The sequence below is a fragment of the Engystomops pustulosus genome, chromosome 1 (genome assembly GCF_040894005.1).
Source record: "Engystomops pustulosus chromosome 1, aEngPut4.maternal, whole genome shotgun sequence".
Taxonomy (NCBI): Eukaryota; Metazoa; Chordata; class Amphibia; order Anura; family Leptodactylidae; genus Engystomops; species Engystomops pustulosus.
Genome location: NC_092411.1, coordinates 151,085,398 through 151,107,144, shown reverse-complemented (window position 1 = coordinate 151,107,144; position 21,747 = coordinate 151,085,398). Strand labels below are relative to the sequence as shown.

Sequence of the window (21,747 nt, the reverse complement as noted above, 5' to 3'; positions counted from 1 at the left end):
TGTATCTAAGCTGTAGTGAACATGCAGTAACAGAGACTTCAAGGCATTATCAGTTAGCCAGAGATTGATAAGTAGCAGCAATTGCATCACATACAAAAGGACAGAACCTTTCTTGTACTACAGAATATCACTATGGACCTATAAAAAGGGCAATTCTCTGGCAACTGAATCAATTCTTTGTGTCCTGCCATGTTTAATGCAGAATAATATAGTATCATGGGATGACGATTTCTCATACAAATAATAGATGCTTCCAAAAATGTACCAGGTGACTCAAACTGATGAACTTTGACCATCTGGATGGACAGAAGACCCATCAATCTTTCTTCCTTAAAGCAATTTCTTCAGCCTGTTACATAAACTTCATCCTTTCCCTTAAGATCCTGATGATATCAGAGCCTCCCACGCAGACAAAAATCTTTTATCCAATGTGTACTTTCTCTTTCACACCTAAAAATTAAGAAGATGTTGCGTGAGTATTTACCACATACACACTTATTGTGCAGATGGTATAGTCAAGAGGTCACACAATCCCATATGGGCACATGAATGCAAAATGAGACTGATACAGACTGATTAACCCCTTCAGTACCACCACTTTTAACTAAGTTTTTTTAATTGAACCATAGATAGAAGACCCTGTATGAACATAGGTGAGTGAATACTAGGTATGGAAATGAGGGCCCCTGTTTTCACGTACAAACATGGAAAAATGTAAGCCTTCATGTTTATTTGCTTTCCTATATTTCTGCTTTGCTATTCCTTTCATTCCTGTTTTTGGAGCAACATCAAAAGCAGCAGAAGATTATTATACTGTTTTGTGGAGCAGATTCAGTATGGCTTGTAATTTATTAACCCCTTCACGTTCCGCGGCGGATATATCCGCCACGGAGCGCAGTGACTTAGCGCTCAGTGGCGGATATATCCGCCACGGCGCTTATGCCGGCTCGGCTCTGGATCAGAGCCGAACCGGCATCGGGAAACACGGGGTGCCGGCTGTAACTAATAGCCGGCACCCCAGTGTAACACCCGCGATCGGAGCTGTCTCCGATCGCGGGTGCTTAACCCGTTAGATGCCGCGGTCAGCGCGACCGCGGCATCTAACAAGTATCTGGGGGGTCTTTCCCCCACGATCGCCCCCCCCCCGAACTGTTTTCGGGGGGCGCCGATCGTTGCTATAGTAACTCTGGGGTCCGATCTGGACCCCAGAGTTACTAGCAAGAATTGCCAGTAAGATGGCGTCTGTGACGTCATCTTACTGGCAAAGTGCCAGCCTATGCAAGTGCATAGGCTGACACTGATAATACTCTGCAATACATCAGTATTGCAGAATATTATCATGAACAAGCAATCAGATGATTGCTTGTTCATATCCCATGGTATAAAAGTGAAAAAGTAAAAAAAAAAAGTTATTCAATAAAAAAATAAAGTCATAAATCACTAAAAATGCCCCAAACCCCCAAAACATATAAAGAGACATATAACTCAAAAAAAAAGTCTAAATCATAACACAAACCCCACATATATAGTATCACCGCGTCCGTAACAACCCGTAGAATACAAGTAAATCATTATTGAACCCCCACGATAAACGCCGTAAAAAAAAACTGTTATAAACCCTCCAAAAATTATGATTTTTACCTTTTCAATCCCACAAAAAATGCTATAAAATGCGACCAAAAAACCATATGTACTCAGACATGATACTGGTGCAAAGTACAACATGTCCCGCAAAAAACAAGCCATCAACCAGCTCCGTAGCCAAAAACGTAACAAAGTTATGCCACTTGGAAGATGGCAATACAAAAATTATAGATTTTTCCCCACATTAGGGTTTTGTTTGACAAATTTAGTAAAACGTAAGAAAATATATTCATGTCTGGTATCCCCGTAATCGTATCAACCCATAGAATAAAGCTAACATGATTATTAGTCTATACGGTGAACACGAAAAAAAAAAAAGTCAAAAATCCAGTACAGAATTGATGCTTTTCTACTCCTGCCCTCAAAAAAAGTTCCTAAATTTTCAACAATAGGTGATACCAACCCCAAAATGGTAACAATGGAAAAAGCATCTCATCCCGCAAAAAAAATGCCATCACATGGCCCCAATAACGAAAAAGCGAAAATTTTATAGCCTTCAAAAGGGGCCAATGAGGAAACTAAAATCCTGGCAGCTGCAGCGCCCTCCTTCCCTTCTGCGCCTTGCTGTGCGCCCATAAAACAAGTCACAGCCACATGTGGGGGGTCGCTGCACTCAGGAGAAATTGCAGAACAAATTGTATGGTGGGTTTTCTCTTTTTATATTTTGTAAATGTGTAAATTTTAGTGCTAAATGAACGTATAAGGGAACAATTTGACCATTCTAAATTTCACCTCCATTTTGATTCAATTACTATGAAGATCTCAAGGGGTTAACAATCTTCGTAAAAGCTGTTTCTGATAGCTTGAGGGGTGCAGATTTGAAAATGGGTAGATTATATAGGGGGTTTTGATGCTAAATATGTAAAATTTCATTCAAAACTGTATTTATCCCCAAAATAGTCAATTCTGAAAATCCGGAAAAGCGATATTCTATTTGTAAGCCGCGTGACGTCAAAATAAATTATCCAGACATTTCAGAAATTATGAAAATGTAAAGTAGACAAATGGGAAATGTTATTCAGCAACTTATTTAGCTGGTAAATCGATCTGCCTGAAAACGCAATGATTTAGAATTTCGAAAATGGCAAATTTTTCAAAAAATTTATCATGTTTTCTTTTTTTTGTAAATAAACGCAAAACTTATCAGCCAAAATTTACCACTAAAATGAAGTACAACATGTGGGGAAAAAACAATCTCAGAATCGTTTTGATAAGTAACAGTGTTCAAAAGTTATAACCATATAAAGCGAAGCAAGTCAGAATCCAAAAAATCGGGCTGAGCCTTAAGCTGTAAAATGGCTGCGTCCTTAAGGGGTTAATCTGTATCTCTGCACTTTTTTTTTAGCTCCCAAGCATTAATTGAGTCGAGGTAGTCCTATCATAGGACTCTGCATAATGTCAATTGCTGATAGATTGCCCCTGTGACAAGATGAAGCACTAAAGAGCAGAGAAATAAATGACAGTACAAAAGACAATACTACTGAACCTTATCTCCTAAAACTACTGCAAAGTTGCATCTGCTCTATAACATGCTGCCTGCAGATTACACTGCATTTTTATGTGTAAAGGCTCCCTATGAAATTCATCAAATTTTGGGCCTTTACATGTTTTACCAAATGTGTAGTAGTCTCTTTCCTAGATAGGAATCTACTATATGTCTATGCATTATTAAAGCAGTAAACTTGGTAAAATTGGTTAGTATCTAGTAGAGAAGAATACTTTACCACCATAATAGACCACTTGTTATACAAGTTTAGGTACAATTTGTGCCTAAAAACCTACTAGTCCCATAATCACAAACTGTGTCCCTGATACATTGATGTGTATAAAGCCTAGCATATGCATTCTGGAAAATGAATAGAATGAAACTGGCTTGAGAACTAGAAAATGCTCAAAGTAATTGACCATACTTTAGATTTTAGCAGATCTTGTAGAATAGAGTAAAATAAACCTTTAAATTGTACTCACTGTGGAGATTATCTTCTGGCAGCCTTCCACCTGTCACAATGACCTGGTTACAGTGACATGAGAGCCCAACCACTTTTTTATGTAAATAGTTGCAGCAGTTGTCACAGAGTGTGTCACGTCATTTACTTCATAGATGTTAAAGGAACAGCCAAAGATGAATAGAAAATGGTGCAGAGCCTGAAGGAGGAGCTTGACTCACATTTATAGTAGTCTTAGAACCTTGCTTGAACCTAGAGTCATGCTACTCCCTTCATGCTACTCCATAATAAATGTGATTATAGCTTGTAAGAAATATCAGCTGGTCACTTTTCATATTTTTAGTTCCAGTGAACCCACTTCCCTGCAGAAAATACTTTCTAAGAACTTTGGCAGTCAAAAAAGCTGTGTTTGTGATGACAGCTGCTATCAACACTAGTAAATACAGATGAGCAAACTGCTTGAATACATTCCAAATTTCCCATCAACATTGCCGTAGCCTAATCAATGTCCCGACCAACAGATGGCCTAATTTCAGTTTTACATAGACTGCACATATTAAACATCCTTAAATGATACTGTCTATATGCAGATGCATTGTTACATTCCTTGGCTATTTTTACTCAGCAATGCCACAATCCCAGTAATTGCCATTTTATATGGATGAGTCTGTGTACTGCGCTGCACATTGATTTTTCTTTTTTACTTCATGATTTTTAGACATCTCAGGAGAACTGACCAGTTTTGTTCAAGACACTTAAGCATAGATTTTAAACCTATTCACTCTTGTGGACCACATTTAAATATAACCTGGAATTAAGCTGCACTAAATCTTAGATGGAATTTCCAGGACTAAGTAATTGTTGATTTATGCTCAGAATAGGTAATCCATATCATATTGATGAGGACTCTGCACCTCAGAACCTCCACTGATTGTAAACAGAGAAGAGAACCTGAGATCTCTTCACGCAGCTGATGTGTAGGTTGCCTTTTGTATGGCTCCACCAATCTCATATTTATAAGTAACATGTTGGACCAAAAAAAAAACTTTAGTTAAAGATACAATATCCAAAGATATAGATTGTGGTACTAAGTTCCAACAACAGTATGACATCCCTGGTGTCACTTGGACTTAATATTCATGCTTTTAAAACTATCTCCATGGATCCATATATGAGTGCCAGGATAGCAATGCCAAATTTGAGGCTTGAAAGCCACATGCAAGTTCAGGTACACTGTACACTTTTGCAGTTATCACACTGTTTTTTTGTGGGGACCCATGGATCTTAAAAAACCCATTCATATAGAGGAAATGATATCCACTTTCAAAGAATGAATTCTCCTTTAAATTGTACGTTTTTCCTGGTATCGCATTAGACTGAGGTTTTACATTTTTCCAGTTTGTGTATAATCCACTGTATCCAAATTCGAATCACATTTGACAATTTTAAGCTTATTTGAGTCTCTGGTACCTGTTTTAGGCTACCTGCACATGATGTGTGCAGTTATATAGGATGCAAACAAGGGTCCAGTGAACCGTTGTTGGCATCCCATGTGTCATTCATGGGGGGCTCCACTCACATGCCGACAATTGAAAATGACTGCCAGGAGTGCAGAAAGATGCAGGAATAGGACCTGCCTTATCTTTTGTGTCTCAGGTTGTCGACTCATGCCCAGGGCTGTGGAATCCACACAAATGTGCATATAAGCGAATTAGGACGTGTCTTATGCCATAGAAAATACGGCGCACACACGTCTTCATTTCATCTTGTGTGTAGGTAGCCTTATAGTGAGAGAGATATTGATGTTTATTTGCAGTTCATATGACAAAATGTTTGCATGTTGATATACACAGTGAAAAGCATTAACGGTATGTCAGGAGGCTCAGCAACTAGGCATTAACAATAACTTTCCCCAGTTATAGTTTGTGGATGTTTATGTATCATAGGAGCAAGATTTATCTCCCTGAGAAAATGTTATTGATTTCTATGCTGTTTAAGGCGAATCAGACTTTAAGCAGGCTACAGAGTCTTAGTGTAACGACCCCTTTAGAGGGGAATGTACCATCTGTGTAGGGTCTTAACTTAAGGAGTGTCCCATGTTCCTAAAAGATGCTCGATTTTTCTTAAACCAACCAATTAGAATTTAAGGATAAAAGCAGAGATATTTTTTTCTCTGGATTATCACATTTTGATCACTAGAAATAAAAAAAATTTGAAGTCTGTTCCTCATCCCATTTTAGATATATTTTACATGTTGTTAGAAATTATTATTGACTAGTATCCTAAGTACCCTTTAATATCCTAGCAATACTATTTAATGTCAGTATGTAAACTTATAAATGGATGGTAAATATAAATTATGTTTCGCATGGTTATATATTTGCATGAATGTTACTTTACTTCCCTCGGTTTACATGTATTCTATTTCAGATTATTATTCCGAGTGGATTATAATGCCTGACAATTTTCCTATCAACTGTACTCTGATGTATGTGCACATTCAACCATAATATTCTAGTTTTATATTTAAGTTTTATCTTTCTGAGAAACTTAAGCCTAAAGGGCGCCATACACATTAGATGAAGCTTGGACAACCAGAAAACTTCAGAGAGACTGGCAGCCCATCTAATATATATAGAATATTGGGGCACATTTACTAAGGGAGTGCGCCAGTTTTCTGTCGGACTTTGCAAGTTCCCTTAAAGGGAAGTTTAGAAAGGGGATGCTGTCCTCACTAATTGATGGAGTGATAGGCCAAGCATACGCCCTCCCACAGCACGCAGCTATCTATGACACTCACATAGACAGTGAAGGGAGCCGCTGGGCATACGCTCGGCCTGCTGCACCATTCACTAGTGAGAATGGGTCCTCAGCTAGTTATCCCCTATCCCATGAATAGCTTCTTAATTTGGGACAACCCATTCAAGCCATTCCATTAAACTACTTTATTAATGCAGACCAAGATCTTAGTAGATAGAAAAAATTATAAATAAAACTATATTGAAGGGTATTGGGCCCTTCTGAATCACATTTTTAAAATCTAGGATTTTCTATGCTAACTATGAAATAAAACTATGCCAATATTCTTGTTAAAAAATCTTAGTAAAAACTTAATAAAACGTAACTTCTTGAAAGCATTGTTGCTTGCATTTCCTTGGTTGAACTTGATGGACAATGTCTTTTTTTTCAACCATATAAACTATGATCCTATGATAAACTATGATACTTTGAATGTAGCAATCTATATATGTAAACAAAAAAACCCGTAATTTACATTTGCAGTGATGTGCCATTGTGTGGAGGTCACTGTTGATGTTGGTCCCAGATTGAACGGCTCTCAAATGGCATGCCAAAATTAGAGAGCCATATTAGCTGCAGTGGGATTTTCAGGGGACCTGTTAGAGAATGGAATGGATTTATATTTTTTTAGTAACTCATACATATTTCCACATTCAAGCAACAATAGCTCACATTTATTAAAGTGTTTGTGCCAGTTTTCTGACTTTGCACTGAATAGAATGTGCAAACTGCTTGCACATGTATTTATGAAGTGTTTGTGTCAGCACTGTGTCGCTGTTGCACTATGTCCGCTGCACCACAAAACTCTACACCTAAAGAGATGTTATGACGCAGAGTTGGACTGTGCACCAGATTTATTCCTGCTATTCGACAGAATTGTGTTGCACGCTCTGTGTTAAAGGTGCACCAAAAAAAAGTTGGCACGCACTTCCCTAGCATTGCAGGATGCACCAGTTTTGATGAATCTAGTGTACTCTGCACACTCCACACTGCACTCATTTTGATAAATGTGGGCCACTGTGTTTTAGTTGAAAAACCTTGTACAAGGATGTATGACCACAAAACGATGCTACTCAGGATTTTTGTAGTCTGGAGACTCATAGATTTGGATAGAAGCTGTACACATAAGTCTTTGGATATTTTGATTTAAGAATACAGGCAGTCCCCGCTTAGGATAGGTTCTGTAGGTTTGTTCTTAGGTTGTATTTGTATGTAAGTCGGAACTGTATATTTTATAATTGTAACCCCAGCCAAATTTTATTTTGTCTCTGTAACAATTGGATTTTGAAACTGTTGGATTGTCATAAGAACCAGGATTAACAAAAAAGCTTAATTGCTGACACCTTTGATAACTATTATAGCTTTTTATTGTAGCCTAAGGCTAAAGTAAATGACCAATATCCAGATCTCCGTTTGCAACTAGGGGTCATCTGTAAGTCGGGTGTTCTTAAGTAGGGGACTGCCTGTATTTTTAAAGTTGCTGCACTTTGGATAAAATTGCTTATAATAAATATACAGTTATATGTAATATATATAACTAGATAGTCTTGATTATGAAAAATAGAGACTGAGCAGAAAAAAATATGACCATATTCTAGATTTAACTGTCCCAGTCAAATAAGGTTTCAGTTTATTATTCATTAGCTTATCCAGTTAAAACAAATTCTTCTCTGGTTTTAGCTATCATAACTGTTTTTTGAGTACTAGGAGGTAGAAGGTGGCTGTACAAAGTGCAATAATTTCAATTTAGAAATAAATCTTGTGTAGGTAATGCAGATATCACAAACTAGAGGTCACAAGACAAATCATTTTTAAACAGTGAAATGTGACCTTTAGTAGGGATGTAGACATAAATGTATATATGGATGAAATAGTTTTTTTTCCCTGAGAATCACTTTTCAAAGTGAGAAAAGGGGAGAGCATGTTTTCATCTGATGCTACATGTGGATATACAGTACCTCAGTGTCCTTGGTCAGATTTTTGTTGTAACTTTCCATTTTACAGTGTTTCTTTGTGCATTGCGCTTGATGTTCACTTTATAATGAAATGTACGGCAAATATAGTAAAATATTGTTACATGTGTTATAGAAATGAACTTATTAGATTTAGGAGTCCATTTGCTAGAACTATTACCTTTGTGTTTAATTTGTGTCATTCCATTCATTGGTCCACATTTATTAAAACTAGTGCAATCTGTGCGGCAGATTAATCAAAACTGGTGCACAGTCTTCATTAATCTGGCGCCTCTGCACTGCTCGGGAAGTAGGCACCATTTTTTCTTTTGTGCACTTTGTTCATGCAGCAGAATTGTGGCACAGGCAGAATTGTTGCGCACATCAGTAATAAATGTGGTGGAAACTCCCACTAACACACCCATTGTGTGCACATTTTTTCTGTCTTGTTGGACACAGAGCAGCCACAACACAAAACTGGCACAGACACTTTATAAATACATGGGCAAGCAGTTTGCACTATCTTTTTAGATGGAAAACTGGTGCAAACACTTTAATAAATTTGGGCCATTGTCTTGCAGAATAGTGTGGTGTATGTCCCTTTGATACCAGACATGTGGTGTCAATTTTTATTGGTAGATGGATTAACCCAGATACCCAGAACCTAGATATGACGGATAACCAGCTGTGTAAGTGATAACACCTGCTTAACTCTGAATGGACTGACTGAAGTAAAACATGAAGAATACATTTGCTGGGAATATCAAAATGGAACATTTCTTCACATTGGTTATCATTTCAGGCATAGACAACATGCATATTATGTCCCTGTACTTTCTTATAGATTCATAGCCTCTGTATAGCATTCTCTAATAATAACGTTGTATTATGTCCTCTGATAGAGCACATAACTTTTTTCCTGTTGATACAAAATCAGACAGAAGAACACATGATTTTCTTTCATATAAAACTGGAGACTTACTAGGGTATGGTAAATCCCTATAGACTCTGGGTGCAGTAGTAAGAATCTGTACAACTAAGAGGTTATACAGAGCTCTTATGCATGCAGGTACATGATGCCTTAAAGTAAACTTAAATAGTAATGGTCAATTCTTGTTATAATGTTAAATTGAGCATACACAGTTTAAGAATGTGTATCCATCTCAGGTAAACTAGGCATGTTTATACCTAGTTTCTCACTCTATAGATATATGATATCTTCTGTATTTAACATGAGTTACCATTTGTAATAATCTTTCTAAATCCTTGGCTCTTTTCTTGCCAATAGAATTGACAATAATGAAATTCTAAAAGTATGTACTAGACTATATTACTACATAGACTATACAACTCTGTTGGAACCAAAGTCAAAACGTTAAATGATGCACTTACTGAAAAAAAAACACCCACCATCAACTAGAAACTATGTAAAAAATAATGTAGCAATATTCTTAAACCAGGACAGCATATGGAATCATTAAATTACTGAAAAGGTCTGGACTCCGAGTAAAGCCCCCCCCCAATTAGAGAAAAGTCAACTGAACCTCCTGATTTCATTGTCCACTTACAAAGTATGCCACTGTTCCTTCCTTTACGTATAATATGATAGTAAAGATGCTTAATCTCACTCATAAGGAATATATGGAGGCCGAAACCTTGGTTCTCTCTTCCTCCTACAAAACTGCTTTTCTACTTCCAAAATTATGGCTGATTTTTCATCTTATAGATTGTATCACAGTTTGTAAAACAATGGCTCTGGAACATTTTTTAGATGTTAGTGTGATGAAGTAAACCGAGCAGTAGTAAAGACTTGTGTTAAATCAACGTAGCAATATCTGCCAGTGTGTGAAGGAGCTTTGAGCTTTGAAGCAATGCATAGTAAAAGATGACCACTTACCGAGAGCAGGTTTTTGCTTTCCAAGAGCCATCACCTGATGGCCAACTGCTCCACATCCCTCTTAGCTTTTCTAGATCTCCATCTACAGTATACCTTTACCTCTTAGGGTACATTCCCAACTTTGTTGCAGAAAATTCTGCAACATGTACATGAATTGCTCCACCCTAGTCAGATGTATGGAACAGTTAAGAGGAACTCCTTAAAAAAGCCTCCATGGAAACATATTGGAGGCTTATTCCCCTTAGAAATAATGGTGAAAACGTCCAGAATGCAAGATGTGATAAACCATATCATAATTTTGATCTATGTGATTTATACAGCATACAAAAGAAGTCCTTTGTATGACCTCATAGGCACATGGAGTTGTAGGTTGTACCCTATTACAACTCCATGAAACATGGCACAGCAATATGGCTATGTGCAACCTGTTTAACATACTATCCCATTTGCACTATCCTATTAAATAGGGCTTTAAATGGGGCTTTGTTCATACTTTTGAACCCAGCAAGACGTAGGACGTAGCAATAGAGAATCCGGCTGAACTACTTTCTGTGATGGTGAAGCAGCCCCTCTATGTTGTCACTAATGCACTTAATTGACTCCTCATTTATACCGGATCCTTTTTCCAGGATGTTATTTGGGTATCCAGAGGGGAGGCTTATAACCTCTTTAAACAGGGTCCCTTTAGCAGATGAGGATATATCTTCTTCCTAATAATCACTGTCATTTTTTTCTAAGCTTTCATAAAATTTTTGGGTTTGTAATATACAGTATATACCTATATATTGAATGAAACATTAACATGTAAAAATAATATCCAAAAATGTGTTGTATGTTTATATATAATAAAGATTTGCATTTTTTTCTGTGCAATAAATAATATTTCTAAGAATGGATAACTGTGGTGCTTGCTTGTTTACTGTACTTAGTCACCTCCAAGAAACTCGCCATCAATAATGAGAAATACTGTTTATTTCTAGTTATAGTGCGTCACTGGAATGCTGAGAGATAATACAAGCCTTAGCTCCAGATGTGTCCCCTGAAAAATTCTCATTTATTACTCAGTCAGTGGATAAAAATCACTAATATAATGCCAGTACTGATATTGTATAGAGCAAAAATATCTGAAAAGTCATACTGGGTCACCAAGTCATGTATTGGAGGCCTAATCTAGGAGAATAAACAGGTAAATGGATAGTTGATGCTAAATTACTGCCCAATTCAGTTTCATATTAAACATTCAAAGTCCCCTGTTCTTGTTTCATATTAAATAATTCCTAGCAAAAGTGATTGTACTAGATTTAGTGTTGAATATGGCGGCTGATCAACACCAACCTGCAAAAACCGGGACATGTAGCCAGAAGCTGCAATAGTACGGTAGCCTTTGCTCTTATTGAAAGTAAATGGCTGTAATTCCAGCTTCCATTGATGGATGAATATGGAGTCCACTGCTTATGTCTCCATGTCCCTGTGCTTGTAAACAGTAGACTGCATTCACAAGTTGCACTTGGAATTCTTTTCGTTAAGTGGTTTAACATTTTTTTTACGTTAATTTATGTCTAGATACATAGATAGTAATATTGTCCTCACTTCACATTCTTCTAATGAGTTATTGGGAAACAGATTTGACATCCCCTCATCATCCATTTATTTTCCCTGTGGTAAAATAACGAGAAATTCCTGAAAAAAAAGGAAAAAAACTTTTGCCAATTTCAAAATGAAATAATTTAGAACAGTGTAGTACTTCTGAAAATAAAGATGCACAGGCCTGGTTGTGAAGGACATGAAGAACAAAAATAGCAAGTCTCTCTCTGCCCATTAATTACTGCAGACGTGGAACCTTTTCTGGGGGTTTGTCGTGTTTCTGTTGGGGGAATGGGACTAATAAAAGTATTTTTAATTAATATTTTAACATCTTCAGACTGCAGCCTTTTGCTGCTGCCCCGAGGCTCAAATATGAGGTCATCAATGATTTTGCTGTGTCTCTGCTTATATCTGGGGTATCATTTTCAATAAAAAATAGATTTTAAACTTTAATCATGGTGTAAATCACTTCTTGGCGGGCTTGTAAATTGTCACTGATGTGAAGGAACTGCTAAGTATTCTAAACGGATCATGACAGAAGAATACACAGGGGTTACTTGGGTGGAATTTGTAGATCAATAAGCCCTAATTTAGGTTGTTTTTTTTTTATAATAAAGGGTCAGTCACAAAAATCTTTTTATTTATTTAAATTCTGTTGGTGTCCAGTTTCTTGCATGGACGGTTGATGGGTTGGGTTTTATAAATATTAATTCGGTGCAAAATTTCATTAAGAAGGGTGGCATTTAAAAATAGATGCACTTCAAGCCGTGGAGGTGTCTGGGAAGAAACAAACTTGGGGCTCAGATCTGGTTACACTGAAGTATTAGAGTTTATTGATGGCAATATGTTTTGGCCAAGAACATGTGCCTTTATCCTACATAATGTGCAATAAAACATTCAATCACATTTATACTAAACAGTAAACAGGAAATCGGGACTGGGGTGTGGTTAAAACTGTCAAAGCCTCTTCTTGTCGCTATGCAACTTCTTAATCTATGCAGACCAGTGAAGATCATACTGAAGGAGGTATATTATAGTGGATTATTTGGTTGTTCAGCAACTTCTAGGACTCTGTAGGGAAAATACTAAAAGGAGTTGCACCTGTGGGTTAGCAAGTTTACGGGAGTAAGTAAGTAAAATGGAATTGAAAGAAATAAAACAAGAAGGAAGTGTGTATAAGGGCCAAAACTATACACACAATTTTTATTTAATTTCATAATACAGTACCAAGCAAACAAGACACAGTTAAAAACATCTAAAAAGTACACCGGTACATATTAGAAAGACCACTGTATCAAACCCTGATAAGTAGATACATAACATTGCATGAATAATAATCAATTCAATAAATATTGCCACAAGCCCCATCTGTAAACAGCTAATGTGCAAGAGAAGGTACTAGAAAATAACCACATATAACCACATGAAATACATGAAAGAGATGGCACAACCTAAAAGGATCTGGCACTTCGCTTAAAGTGTAATTACCACATCAAGAGAAAAAGGTCCATGGAGCAAAAAGGGCTAAATGGATATGAAGCAATGTGTAGGAATACCCCACGCGTTCCGTCGCGAGCAGCGACTTCCTCAGGGGTCCATTTTCTCAGTATTTAAGTAAAACGGAATGGTATAATGTATACAAGTAAATTGGATTGGATCATATTAAACAACCAAAGATGCTTAGATCAGTGATGGCTAACCTATGACAGGTGACACACTGAGACGTTTTTTGCTGACATCCAGCAAGCTGATAGCATCCGGAGGCAGGGAAACAAATAAACAAGAACAACAATACAATACAGTTACATCAATTGTTGCATTGTCTTCTTTAGCCATTACATTTTAAAAATCCACTTTAGCATTTACAGGAAAGTTACAAGTAAATTAAAGTAGAGTGCCGGGAGTGGAGGGTTCCTGATTTACTCATCTTGGACCCGCATACTGTCTGTTTGCTGTTTGGGCTTCAATACCTGATAATTTAAGCATCCAGAGAAGGGGAATCTTGCCTGCTGAGAACAAGACCAGTGACCATATTACCCTCAAAAGAGAAGACAGTTAGACAGTGAAGCCAGAGCTCCTACCCTGGAGCGCACCTGCCATGAGGCGGGTTGAGATCCTTGCCTAGGGTGGCACCTCCTGCCACTGGTGCATTGTAACAGATCTGAAATGACAAGTACTTGGGTTTTGTAACATCCTGAAGACATTAAGGGGAGTGACAATCACAGCCAAGGATGATGGTGCCTATGTGTCTCCCACAGCTTTGCCGGAGGCATGTAAAGGGCTAACACCCTTGATCGGGCCAGCATCAATCACCGGTTAAAGTATTTGCTGCGATATGCTGGTGTGTATGGCAGGGGGTTGAACACCTAAATAGGAAAAAGTTTGAAATATATTACAGGATATTTGGTATCTCCCTAATTGACCTAAAAGCTTAAAGGTGAGGTGTCATTTTGAGTGCACAGTGAGAGTGGTAAAAACAGACCACAAGAAAATGGCACATTTGGAGGGGTTGTCAATAGTACTGCAAATTTTATTTCTACCTACAAAGCATGGAATATTAAATGCTGCCACTAAGAAGTACAATTTGTTCTGAAAATATGGCTGTGTTCACACTCTGTATTTCTCCTCTGTTGTATGGATATGGTCAGAGGATTCCCGATGTATACCACTCTATACGTCGCGGGGGGCATCTTTGTAAAGTTCACCTCCGGCAGCAGAAAGGCTACGTGCACCCCAGCTCCCACCCACACTAAATTTAATGTGGACCTGCAAACCAGACTTCTGGAAACACTAGAATTATGTCCCACAGTTACCCTGTCAGCAGCACATGGCTGGTCCATTCCAGTAACTACAGGGGGGATAGGATTCCAGGCGTGTGTGCTCCTTAAACTGTCCATTATCATAAAACAACTACCAAAATCTCACCCTGCTTCCAGCATACCTATCACACTTACCGCTCAGCAATGCTGGGGGAAGAGAACACCCCATCAGAGGCAGTTTATCCTGCCAAGTCTTCACCATGCTGCCACTGTACCGACAAACAGTTACTGCTAAGTAGAGATGAGCGAGCACTAAATTGCTCGAGTGCTCGTTATTGAGTCGAACTTTTTCCGATGCTTGAGTGCTCGTTTCGAATAACAAACCCCATTGAAGTCAATGGGAGACTCGAGCATTTTTCAAGGGGACCAAGGCTCTGCACAGGGAAGCTTGGCCAAAAACCTGGAAACCTCAGAAAATGATAGAAACACCACGGAAATAGACAGGAAACAGCAGGGGCAGCATGCATGGATGCCTCTGAGGCTGCCTAATTGCACCATTATGCCAAAATTATGGGCAACAGCATGACGATGACAGAGTGACCGAGTGAGATGAGATAGCATCTAAAACACCCAATAATTGACCCTGACACTATAGGGGATGGCAAGTGGAGGCAGCGGCAGCAGCAGCAGGCTAGAGAGTGGCATGGCGACATACCCCAAATGGACTCAGACTTCAAACTAATTAAAAAAATTCCTTTTGGCGAGGATAATGTGTAGCACTGTACGTATCAGTATTTTGCCTGGTTATGGGGGCAGAGAGGAACCAAAGGAGGTGAGCAAGAAGCACTGAAATGATTTCCTATGTGAACAAAAGGTTGGCGGTATATTCAGTCGATAACACAGCATGGCGGTGACAGAGTGACTGAGTTCCATAACGTATCTGGTTAAATCCAGAAAAATGAGCCTGACACAGCTTGTTTGCTAAAGGGACGATGTCCTGCCCCCACTTCACGTACCCCCGGGGTCTATGCGGAGCTCGACAGGCAGTTAAACGCCTTCCTACAGTTCAACAAATGAGACTGGTTCAAAGTCCGTAGCTTTATTAAACTGATGTAGGATTAGGGTGAAACTGAAGAAAAACAGGAATGTACAATCTATTAGAATAGTACAATAATATAACAGGAGCATGTTACATACATTACATTAGCATATAACAAGAAACAAGCTGATACATATACAGTCTGGGACCAAACATGGCGGACCATGAGGTTGGGCCTATCTGTGCAATTACAGTTTAATTACAGATCTATACATTACATCATATAAGAGACTTTATACAGAGTGGTCCTATAACTGCTAGTAGCTATAGATTCTTATAGACAGTCTCCTTACCGGCTATACTACAACAAGGGTTAAGATGGTTGAATATAGGTCTTCTCTCTGTGTAGACATGAAGGGAACTGCCCTTCTCCTACCCACAATCCTTTGTATCTGCTAGTGGGTGGGGAAAACAGAATGTAAGTAACTATTAACTTTGGCCATTAGATGGCGCCTGCAAATAAACATCTGTTACATAATGGACAAATTAAGAACATCATTTAACCTGCATAACATTTGCCAGTGGGCAGCACACTCCCCGCCTGGCGTCAATCGATGCCACCACAAGAGTCCTCAGATGACAGCAATAAGATTAGTTCAGTTACTGGTCTGAAGAACATTTTGCAGAGGTGCCAGCCTTTACACTCCTTAACATTAGCAAGCTTGGTATTTTTGAAAGAACGAGCTATGTGGGTTAAGAGAGTGATGGCACGAACAAGTGATTTCCAGGTTGAGAACCTGCTGAATCGGTGAGACTTAAGGTAATTGTCTGAAGTCACTGTGTGTAGTGTCGACACCTTGGGACGGATTTCTGCATCCTTGTCAGCATCCACAAGTTCAAATGTTTTAAGATCCGTAGTGCCGTGTTCTGAGCTGTATAGAAAGGCAGGACCTGTAAACCATGTAGTGTCTTTAAGGCGGTTGGCAGCAACAGATCTAGTTGCTTGGTCTGCAGGATTTTGATCAGTAGGAACAAAATTCCACTGTTTTGGCAAAGTTGACCTCCTGATTCGTAGAACCCTGTTGTTGACATACACGTAGAAGCGTCGACTTTCATTGTAGATATATCCCAAGACTACCTTGCTGTCTGTGTAAAACACAGCATCTTTGATCTCCAAATGCATCTCTGTTGCGATCATCTCAGCTAGCTCAACTGCTAATACTGCAGCACAAAGTTCTAGTCTCGGTATAGTGTGCTCAGGGAGTGGTGCAAGTTTTGCTTTGCCCATGACGAATCCTATATGACATTGTCCTTTAATGTCTACTGTTTTAAGATAGGCCACAGCAGCAATGGCTTTGATAGAAGCATCAGAAAACACATAAAGTCTTTGTAGCTGAACCTCTGTAGATGGTACAGGGGCATATGAGCGTGCAACATGTATATGAGAGAGATTTGTTAGAGAATCCTTCCACTCTACCCACAGTGCTTTCTTTTCATTGGGAAGTTGTTCATCCCAGTTAGAGGCATCATGAGTCAAATCTCTAAGTATTGCCTTACCTTGGATGGTAACAGGAGCTGCAAACCCTAAAGGATCATACAAGCTGTTTATAGCAGATAGTACTCCTCTCCGAGTAAAGGGTTTCTCTTCCTCGCTGACTTGGAAGGTAAAGGTGTCAGACTTTAAGTCCCAGAGCAGTCCAAGACTACGTTGCATTGGAAAAGTGTCAGTACTCAAGTCCTTCAAATCATTGCTGTAATCATGAGAGGGAAATGCTTCCATCAATTTTTTGCTGTTGGAGGCAATTTTATGGAGTCTCAGGTTTGAATTAGCAAGCATTTCTTGAGCTCTCTTAAGAAGACTGATTGCAGACTCATTTGTAGGTAGCGATTTTAAACAGTCATCCACATAAAAGTCCTTTTTGACAAACTGTGTAACGTCTGAACCATATTCTTTCTCACCCTCCCTGGCTGAATGTTTAAGTCCATATATAGCCACTGATGGGGAAGGGCTGTTACCAAAGATGTGCACACGCATGCGATACTCGATGGGTTCCTCCAAGGGGTTGTTGTCCTTGAACCAAAAGAACCTAAGGAAATTTCGGTGTTCCTCTTTAACAAGAAAGCAGTGGAACATTTGTTGGATGTCAGCCATAAATGCAACAGAGTCTCTGCGAAATCTGAGAAGCACTCCAAGGAGTCGGTTGTTGAGGTCTGGACCTGGCAGTAGGACATCATTTAAGGAAACACCCTCAAATTTGGCACTAGAGTCGAATACTACTCTTATCTGTCCTGGTTTCTTTGGGTGGTAAACTCCAAATATAGGTAGATACCAGCATTCCTCTGAATCCTTTAAGGTTGGAGCTATCTCTGCATGGGAGTTCTCAAATACTCTTTCCATAAATGTAAAGAAGTGGTCTTTCATATCAGGCTTTTTCTGAAGATTCCGTCTAAGGGAAGCAAAGCGTTTATAAACTTGTTCTCGATTGTTAGGCAAACACTGCCTTTTGGGTCTGAAGGGAAGAGGTGCTATCCAGCTATTTGATTCGTCTTTAACTATTCCTTGCTCCATTATTTTTAAGAACAGTCTATCCTCAAAGGACATTGCCAGTTGATTGTCTTCCTTTGTTCTCTGGAAGACTGTGCATCCTAAGTGGTCATGGTCACTAGTACAAGTATGGTTGTCACAAAGGTTGCTAGTGATATGACAGGGTAGAGGAATGCTGTGTGGAAGCTCTTTTATGAAGATGTTACTGTAACATGGTTGAAAGAGAGAAGGGCGTCCATTCTCTAATGTGCTGGTAAGCATGTTGTTCACCGAAGTGGGTCTGTGCACACCACCTATACAAACATCGCCTACAATCACCCACCCTAGGTCAAGTTTCTGGGCAAATGGAGCATTGTGAGGACCATTAATTTGATGTCTAGGCTTGTGAACTTGCAAGATATCTCTTCCAAGGAGCAGAATTATCTGAGCTTGAGGATCTAACTTTGGTATGAGATGAGCTATATGCTTCAAATGGGGTTGGTGTTTTGCAACATCTGGTGTAGGGATTTCAGACCTGTTATCAGGGATCTGGTTACACTCGATTATGGTTGGTAAAGTCAGGCAGGTGCGACCATCTATAGACTCTATTGTGTACCCAGTAGCTCTTCTCCCCGCCGTCTCAACAGTGCCTGCACAAGTCTTTAGGGAGTAGGGAGAGCTGGGTCCCTTAATATTGAAAATGTCAAAGAAAGTAGATCTAGCCAGAGATTTATTACTTTGGTCATCAAGAATGGCATATACTTTGAAGGCTTTGTCTTTGCAGCCCGTTGGGTAAACTCTGACAAGACAGATTTTTGAGCAGGACCTGCCACCTACAAGTCCTTTGCAGACCTCAGTGCATTGAGAAGTAACATCTGGTGTCTCTGTTTCAGTATTTCCTTCCTCTCCACCTTGTTCCTGGCCACTTTCTATATGAGATGAGGCCCACGGTGGTGGCCCAGGGTGTAAAGCTGAGTTGTGATCTGTGCTGTCACATTCTGTACATTTAACACTGACCTTACAGTCCTTTGCGAAGTGTGATGTTGCCAAGCAGCACTTGTAACAGATTTTGTTCTCCCTGAGGAAAGCTTTGCGGTCCTCCATGGACTTCTCTCTGAAGCCTCTGCATTTCAGTAGGGAATGTGGCTTCTTGTGCAGGGGACACTGCTTACTTGGATCCATGGATCTTCCATCCTGGTGGGAGGAGCTTGAAGGCCTGTAAGAATTACTTTTAGAAGAAACATTAGTTTTGTGAACTGCTACCGGAGTTTTATGTTGTTTAAGACCAGATGGAGTGGCACAGGATAGAGTAAAATCGAAACTGGGATCATTTCTGATTTTTGCTTGCTGAGTAATAAATTCCACAAATACACTGAAGGGTGGAAACTGTACATCATGGATTTCCTTGTACTTGAAACCATGATTGACCCACTTCTCTTGTAGGTTGTGAGGAAGTTTTTGCACTATAGGGTTGACACCTCTGGCTGTGTCAAGAAATGCAAGTCCCATTAAATCTCCTTCTGCTTTGGCAACCTGTAGTTCAGTTAACAGATCACTTAGTTCCCTAAGTTTTTGGTAGCCCTTACTAGCTATTCTAGGGAAGTCATCAATTCTTTTGAATAATGAATTTTCTATAACCTCTGCTGAGCCATAACACTCATCGAGTCTATCCCAGATCATCTTTAAGCCTGTTTCTGGATAGTTTATGTTAATGGCTCTGATCCTCTTAGCATGCTCAGCAGATTCATCTCCAAGCCATTTCACCAGTAGATCTAGCTCTTCCCTAGAAGACAGGTCTAAGTCTCTTATAAGACTCTGGAATGAGGATCGCCAAGCCCTATAGTTCTCAGGGCGATCATTGAACTTTACAAGTCCTTTGGTGACAAGCTCACGTCTAGCAAAGAACTTAGCAAAGTCTATTGTGGCTTGGTTTGTGCTGAGACAGGTTGGCAAGTGGTTGCCTTGGTGAGAGTGTGGTGTGTAGCCATACCTGTCAGAAGTCTCTTCTTTGGGTTTCACAGTGCCACACTGTCTGGGAGTGTAGTAACTTCCTGGATGCTGGGGTGAAGCTTGGGTTCTCTGGTAGGCAGGGAAGTTGACTTGAGCCGTAGCATTCTCTTGCTTGCAGAACTGTTGTCTGAGGTCCGCTTCTTGACATGAAATACGATGCCTTGGACTTGACTCACAGTTGGTAACCTTTGTTTCATGTGTAGTCTGAGGATTACACGCAGGATGTTGAAGGACATATTCTGAAGTGCGTTCTAGTGTATCCTGGGGTTCTTGTTCCAGATCAGGCATGCTACTGTGTCTGCTGGGCTCGCTGTGAGAGAACGCGGCTGCCTCTAAGATTTCTGCTTCCGCCATGGCAGCTGCGGCTTCCCTCTCAATTGCCAGCTTCTCGAGTGTTGCTTCCAGGCGTGCTCTTTCTAAGTCTAGAGAAGCCTGTTCTTGTGCTTGTCGTGCCCTCTCTGCTTCTAAGGAGGCTTGTTGTCGTGCCCTCTCTGCTTCTAAGGAAGCCTGTTGTCGTGCCCTCTCTGCTTCTAAGGAGGCTTGTTGTAATTTCAGCTGCATCTCTTGTTCAGCAAAGGTAGCCCGTGTCCTCGCTGCTTCCGCTTTTGCGCGGGCGATGGCGGCTGCATTGCTAGTGGTAGATGCTTTTGAGGAACTGGCCCGTGATCTTGTCTTGATAGAAGACACTTGGCTTCGTGACATGCTTTGACCGGTTAGAGATTGCTGTGTTGTCTGTTTGCAGGTGACTGCGTAGACAGTAGCAGACCTCTGTGTAGTCTAAATCTTTCCCGCTTGTTTCCAGCAGCCGTTTCACTGTCCTGCCCCCACTTCACGTACCCCCGGGGTCTATGCGGAGCTCGACAGGCAGTTAAACGCCTTCCTACAGTTCAACAAATGAGACTGGTTCAAAGTCCGTAGCTTTATTAAACTGATGTAGGATTAGGGTGAAACTGAAGAAAAACAGGAATGTACAATCTATTAGAATAGTACAATAATATAACAGGAGCATGTTACATACATTACATTAGCATATAACAAGAAACAAGCTGATACATATACAGTCTGGGACCAAACATGGCGGACCATGAGGTTGGGCCTATCTGTGCAATTACAGTTTAATTACAGATCTATACATTACATCATATAAGAGACTTTATACAGAGTGGTCCTATAACTGCTAGTAGCTATAGATTCTTATAGACAGTCTCCTTACCGGCTATACTACAACAAGGGTTAAGATGGTTGAATATAGGTCTTCTCTCTGTGTAGACATGAAGGGAACTGCCCTTCTCCTACCCACAATCCTTTGTATCTGCTAGTGGGTGGGGAAAACAGAATGTAAGTAACTATTAACTTTGGCCATTAGATGGCGCCTGCAAATAAACATCTGTTACATAATGGACAAATTAAGAACATCATTTAACCTGCATAACATTTGCCAGTGGGCAGCACAGACGACATGTGGAGGCAGCTATGGAGACAACTTTTGGAGGCAGCTATGGAGACGACATGTGGAGGCTGCTATGGAGACAACGTGTGGTGGCAGCTATGGAGACAACGTGTGGAGGCAGCTTTGGAGACAACATGCGGAGG

At 39.8% G+C, this 21,747-nt stretch overlaps 1 protein-coding gene across 2 annotated transcripts; it reads right to left on the bottom strand.

The window, feature by feature from the left end:
- Positions 1-15,581: 15,581 nt before the first annotated feature.
- Positions 15,582-21,517, bottom strand: LOC140064210 (uncharacterized). Of its 2 annotated transcripts, XR_011847727.1 has the most exons (3): positions 21,368-21,517; positions 15,974-21,104; positions 15,582-15,710 (listed from the first exon to the last, which is right to left on the bottom strand). XR_011847727.1 is itself a non-coding variant. In XM_072110887.1 (2 exons), exon 2 carries the CDS (start codon positions 20,854-20,856, stop codon positions 16,228-16,230), a length of 4,629 nt encoding a protein of 1,542 aa, XP_071966988.1. In that variant the 5' UTR covers positions 20,857-21,104; positions 21,368-21,517; the 3' UTR covers positions 15,582-16,227. The 2 variants fall into 2 exon arrangements, 1 of the variants encoding a protein (XP_071966988.1); XM_072110887.1 differs by having other exon boundaries at positions 15,582-21,104.
- Between the last annotated feature and the right edge of the window lie 230 nt (positions 21,518-21,747).